This window comes from Neolamprologus multifasciatus, chromosome 7, assembly GCF_963576455.1.
Source record: "Neolamprologus multifasciatus chromosome 7, fNeoMul1.2, whole genome shotgun sequence".
NCBI classification, from domain to species: Eukaryota; Metazoa; Chordata; class Actinopteri; order Cichliformes; family Cichlidae; genus Neolamprologus; species Neolamprologus multifasciatus.
In genome coordinates this window covers 24,335,583-24,341,582 of record NC_140445.1, presented here as the reverse complement: position 1 = coordinate 24,341,582, position 6,000 = coordinate 24,335,583, and the positions used below count along the sequence as shown (strand labels likewise).

General features: G+C 40.9%; 1 protein-coding gene across 2 annotated transcripts in view; it reads left to right on the top strand.

Moving 5' to 3' along the window:
- The first annotated feature begins 1,595 nt into the window (after window positions 1-1,595).
- Window positions 1,596-6,000, top strand: part of cabp7b (calcium binding protein 7b) — a 33,380-nt gene continuing 28,975 nt past the window's right edge. The window contains exons 1-2 of one of the 2 annotated variants that reach the window (XM_085167295.1): window positions 1,596-2,028; window positions 2,530-2,640. In XM_085167295.1, the coding sequence (XP_085023421.1) occupies window positions 2,532-2,640 (109 nt within the window). In that variant the 5' untranslated portion in view covers window positions 1,596-2,028; window positions 2,530-2,531. Of the gene's footprint in view, window positions 2,641-6,000 lie in introns of both variants that reach the window. The other variant, XM_085167294.1, reaches the window with a different exon arrangement.

Here is a 6,000-nt window from a genome sequence, read left to right as displayed (position 1 = left end):
AACCCCATACTCATTTATGCACTCCACAGGTGCTGCTAGAGTATTATGAGTTCTTATATTCCACAAAAGCATGTGAAGCCTCAACAGGCAAACCTTTCCAGCTGTCTGGAATTGCCTCCCTCAGGAGACTGAGTAGTGTGGTTCACTCTTAAATGCAGCACACCCTTTTTGAAAATGATACCCCCACCTTTGCCACTCCACAGGCCCTGTCTCAGGAATCCCATCCAAACTGACCATCTTACAACCTTCTCAACTACTTTGGTGACCACTGCCAGTGTATTTACAAAGTATTCAGGCTCTGCTCCACAGAGCACTGGTTGTGTAGGAGTTGCTCAGTGTAGTCAATATCATAACATAGCCTTTATTTATTTATTTATTTATTTATTTATTTATTTATTTATTTATTTTAAAAAAGCCTCGATTTCCTTTTCTGAGTCACCAGACTTTGTTGACATCAGCTTTAGCTTCTGCAACGGCCAGTTGTTTTCACTCTAAAGGCACCCATCTAGTGCTTCAGGATACCCCCCCCAGAAAGCCAACTTCCTCAGTCTGTCTGCTAAGCTGCTCTTGAATGCCTACTACTTAACACTTAGCATCTTGTTCAGTCTATCCCCACACAAAAGTAAAGTGCAAAAATGACTGTTTCTTTCATCAGAGACTATATATAAGCAATGGAAACGGCACCCATTAGACAAAGTCACACGAACTCTTGAACCACCTTGAGCACCCTTGCCACCACCATTTAACTTACTATGTTTATGCTTGCAGATCAGTGACCTGTCACTGTCACAGGTTTCTACATACACTCCGACCTCTTTTTTTGTAACAAATGGAGTCGCCTCCTGCTGGCCATTAAACACCATAGACGTGTATGAGTGTATGGGATTTCACATAGCTCCACTTTTCAGACTAAGAAGTTAGATCCGTGTTTGCTGCAGGTTCAGGCCAGCTTCACAGCTTCAACTCTTTGATCATTTATTTTCTTTCTTTTTGTGCCATTTTTACGTAGGCACTGCCAGCCCATGAGCAAACTGCACAGCTAACTGCGCATTCAATATTTTGGCCTGGGCATAACGCATGCTGCCTCTTGCATGCTCAGTGTAACAGACACCAGAAACCACCAGATGAATTAGAGAGTCTCAAAAGTGTTGGTGGAGGGATTTTTTTTTACCTTCTGGTCAGCAACCACTTCTACAAATCTTTGCTATGCTAAGCAAACCGCCTGCAGGGGGATAGCTTTGTAGTCACTAATGCATAAGCTACTCTCAAAGCCGGTTCTCCAAAAGAAAACTGTTCTTCACTAACGAGCACGGCATTTATTCCAAATTTCCTAGAATATCCCGCATCTCACTAAATTCACGCTTCAATTCTCCCTGATTTTTTTTCCACTTTCAGTTTTTCACTTTTTTATTTCCAGGCTCGGTGTAGCGATAAATGAGAAAAAATGCAAATCACAATAGGCTGACTGGGCTCAAAAGCCACACTTGTTGCTCCATTCTCGCTGTTTTGATCCGTTAGACATGTAGACCTTTATATTGTGTTAGCACTTATACAGACTGCCGGAGCACAAAGAATAAAGATAATCGCATTACAGGCGGGCAGTTTGGAAGCAGTCACAGGCTGCGCTTTAATGGAGGCGGTGGCAGTATGGTGAAAGCGTGCGTGCACGGGTGCTTGTGTGTGTGCTGCTTTGTGAGAACCAATTGAGGCTGAAGCAGAGAGCTGGAGAGAGAGGATCACAGCCTTATACACCGTGTCTGTGTCACATGAGAGGTGGTCACCCAGGATTCCCTTCAAGCTGCTCTTCAGGAAAAAAGAATGTTACAAGATTTGTTTCCCGCCTCGTTTACCGGATAGGATCAGCACGCCAGCGCTGCTGCTTTATCTTGTGTTGTCGATTTGTTTTTTTAATTTTTTTTTTTTTAAAGAAGATGCCGAAACGGGGAAGAAAAGTGAGGCAGACTATACCGGGAACAGACTATTTAAAAGATCAAGACTCCTTATAGGAATCAGTAAGAAATATTATAGGTAAATTTCTTTTTACGTGTTTCTTTTCCTCGTTTTAATGCTGTGATGCAGGAGCTTTGGAAGAATTGCAAATTAGCCTGTTTATCTCGTTGATTTGGATCTTGACTTTAATAGAAGCCAAATATTTGCTCGTTTGAGGCTTTGTTTAGGGCTCTAGACATACTGTCGCTTTGCTCAACAAGCTATGAAGTAAAAGTTTTACACGCCAATTTTATTTGCCTTTTCGCCCCGTGTCTTGATCACAACACGCTGCAAGGGGCTGTGCACTGAAACCAACCGCGATTTACAATCTGCATTTTCGGTCGAGGTGATTTTACTCATGTTTTCTGCCCTCGCCGACAATAAGGAAGGTTGAACTCCGCTGAGGGAAGGTTTACCTCGTTTCATTTGCTTGAGTTTCTTTTGCCTAAAAGATCAAGGACAGTAGCAAAGGGTCTGTCAAAACTCCGGAGAGCGAGGCTATATGAAGATCGAGACACAGTTGTTGCTTTTCCCTCGCAGAAATGCCAGTGCGTGCTGTGACCACCAGGTTCATGTACAAGGGACTTTGCACTATTCCAGATGTCCTCAACTACCGGACCCCTGTTAACCTGCCTGAGGATGAGGTGGAAGGTGAGGCTTGTTGTTTTTTTGCTATCTGTCTGTTTGCTTGCTTTGAGCATGGTTTCAACCAGTGACAGTAACGATAACAGCTGTAACTCCCGAATTTGAAGTTCAGCTGCCAAATCAGAACCCTGGAGAGCTCCAGAGGGTGTGCGCTGTACGACCTTTTCAACAAATCCGACACCAGATCTCTGTGTGTAAGATCTAGATGGTTTATAGTTTTGTGCTGGGGAAAATACTGACAAACTGTATGCTCTTACTTTTTTTCTTGCTTATGATTTTTGGCACAAAATTAAGCTGTAGAAATAGTTAATCGTGTTTTTTCCATTCATACCTCAACCAAAAATTTCAATTTATCATCTAATCACAGCAACGGGATATTATATTGTGAGTAAACTGCATGTTTGTACACTGCATTTCTCGGCTGTACCCCTGACCTCTATGAGACTCCGTTGCACCTGCTGTTATTTACTCATCCAGCCAAGACTGAGACACAGACTGACGAGTAGAGGGAGTCTAAATTTTGTTAAAAGGGAAGGATCCAGTAATGGACAAAAACACTATAATGAATGTCAAACTAATAAATATAAAACTGCAGATTACTTGAAAATTGAAGGCAGACAAAACTCATCAATGAGATTGAACGATGGACTCATTTTGATCCATAAATTGCACCATCTCATCTTTTATGAATTGCATTAACCAGAAAAGAAGAAGAAGAAGAAGAAAAGAAGCTTTCATGATGTACAGAAATGGCAAGTGAAAGATTCACTTAAGCATTAAATTCACACTTGCTATTGTAACTGTAGGGCTGAGTTGTTAAAAATAGAGGTTTTGTTTTGCAAAAATGGTCCTCACAATGAGAATGCACACTTGGCAGCGATTTGGAACAAAGCCAGGCAGACTACAATAAAGAGATAAGTCAGATCAGATTTGATATCGCCAAGTCTTTTATGCATAGGGAATTCCATTTCCCCTTTCTTCTGTCTGTAGGTTGCCCGGGCCTCACAAGTGGCTGCCCGCCCTTGCTTCGAGCCACTCATTTGACATTGAAAATCCGCTATCTGCAGACACGATATAAATTAAATTAAAAGATTGGCTATGGAAAAGCAAGAATAGAACAACAGCAGTAAAATGTTGGCGGGTGGTGTCATCAACAGCCATACAGCTTTTCAGGTATTGGGCGAGTCTTTCCAAATTTTAGTTTACTAATTGAGTCATTAAATATTCAGAGTAAGACAGACCACTGAACCATGAATGTATTTACTGCAGGGAGGATTCACTGAGCACGTAATGCACTGCTACATTTGCATGGCCTCACACCCTAGCAGTGCCCCCAGTAAACAAGTAATCTTCCTGTTTTCACCTGCTCCAGTGGCAGGTAAAATGCATTAACGAGAACTGTAAGTTGATGAGGGAGGCAAGAGAGTTTAAGATGAACCTCTCCTGTTTACCAGCACAGAGCCAGTCCAAGGCTTTGAATCTGCAGCCTCCAACTTACCCTTTATATCACTGCTGCGCCACCTTAACGCACTCTGAGGGAGCTGCAGCACTGCTTAAATGAACCTTTTTGGTCTGCTGCAGTCCAGGGTTTCTGAAAAATCCCCCCTCTCTTCATAGAGGTCCGAAAATCAGACTGTAAATGTTGTTTCATCCACAAAATCTTTAATTATATTGGGGCAGAAGTTCCCTGATTGCACAGCTCACATAATTACTTTCTCTAATCCTATTTATGATAATCTTTTTTTCTTGCAAGGTGCACATATATACTCCAAGTGCAACTGGACATGTTTAGAATTATCTTTGATTCAGTGAGTCTGTCACAGTCAGAAAAACAAACCTGATAAAACAGATAACATTTTATGCTTCATATAGGATTATTATTGTTCTGTGCCATGCTGCCAATAACTTACGCAAGCCTCCATTTTCTCTCTACATGTATCCTAACATCTGAACTCATCATCAGGCTCACAGAAACTATAATCGCAGTAAATCAGTTTTTAGTAGTGAAGAGCATGCGGGCGATGAGTTGTGCGGTTAAATCAATGGGACTTTTTTCTTGGTGACATTGTTTCAGGCACGGGTCGACTGCCACTTTGGAATACACACAAAAAAACACAATACAAGGACAAGAAGACCTTGCATCCTGTGCAATGACACCTGCTGCAACGTGGACAGTACATAGAACAACCCGTCCCAGACAAACAAGTTAAAGAGTTTCATTTTACCTCCAAGTTTTAGTGTTGACTGATTTTCTCCTGTACCAGTAAACCAGCAGCATAAGAGCTGCAAGATGCATTGTCTAAACAACCCCCCAGTCATTAGCTGAAACACAGTGACCCCTACAGTTCAGGCAAGATGGGGAAAATGTTGTGTAGTGGATCTGCAAAACGGGACTGAGCACATAGCCTGTGGGGGAGTTTTACCTGAATCGCTGGTGTAGCCACTAGAAACCCAGGCCAAGAGTTTTTGTTTTGTGCGACGGTCTTTGTTTGCAAATGCAGATATATTTTTAAAAAGCTCAAAAAAATATTATTCATCTTCATATAATATCCAGTACCTTTGAGATTTTCTACAAATGTGACCTTTTCAGAGGGTTTTAGGGGAAAAAAACAAATCTGTTCAAACATCACTCATCTTTAGAAGTTTAGAGGGATGCACCAGGAGACTGAACGTGAAATATCAGATAGCTTGTTCTCTGTTCACAAGTTCTTCATATTCATATGCAGAAAACTGTTAATGATTTGTGGGCATGTGGTGAGATCTGATTTTCCAACAGCTGTTCAGTTACATATTGGATAAAGGTGGGCAGCAACAGATTTCAGAGAGGATAAAAAACATCACCTTTTGACCTCCAGCCTTCATCTGAGTTTAAAAACATATAGCTATCAAACACCAGATTTTCCCATTAACAGCACCATCAGGGGTACCCCAGAAGCACCATGAACTGCATGTTTTTTTCATTGACTAAATATTATGTTCATTAAGGTTATTCTACGACAAGACCTAGGGACCTTAAATGAGGATATAATTTACTATGATGTAAGGAATGACGTAACTTCTTTAAACTATAATGTAAAGTTGAAATTAAGAAAACAGCTGAAGATGGCATTAACTTAAAACTGAGTCAGATATTACAGAATCACGTGTTTTCTGATTTTATGCTGCAATTGGATGAATATAACCAATAAAATGAAAAAGAAGTTCTAATTATTTCAGTGGTAGAATCAACACTCAACAGAGATTATATATAAATCTTTATAATCCTGTCATCTTAAGACTTTGCCATTTTAAGCTGCCATTTTATTTGGATCACAGTCTTAAGTGCAATATAATGACATCCCTCCCACCCCTCCAACAAACCAGGCA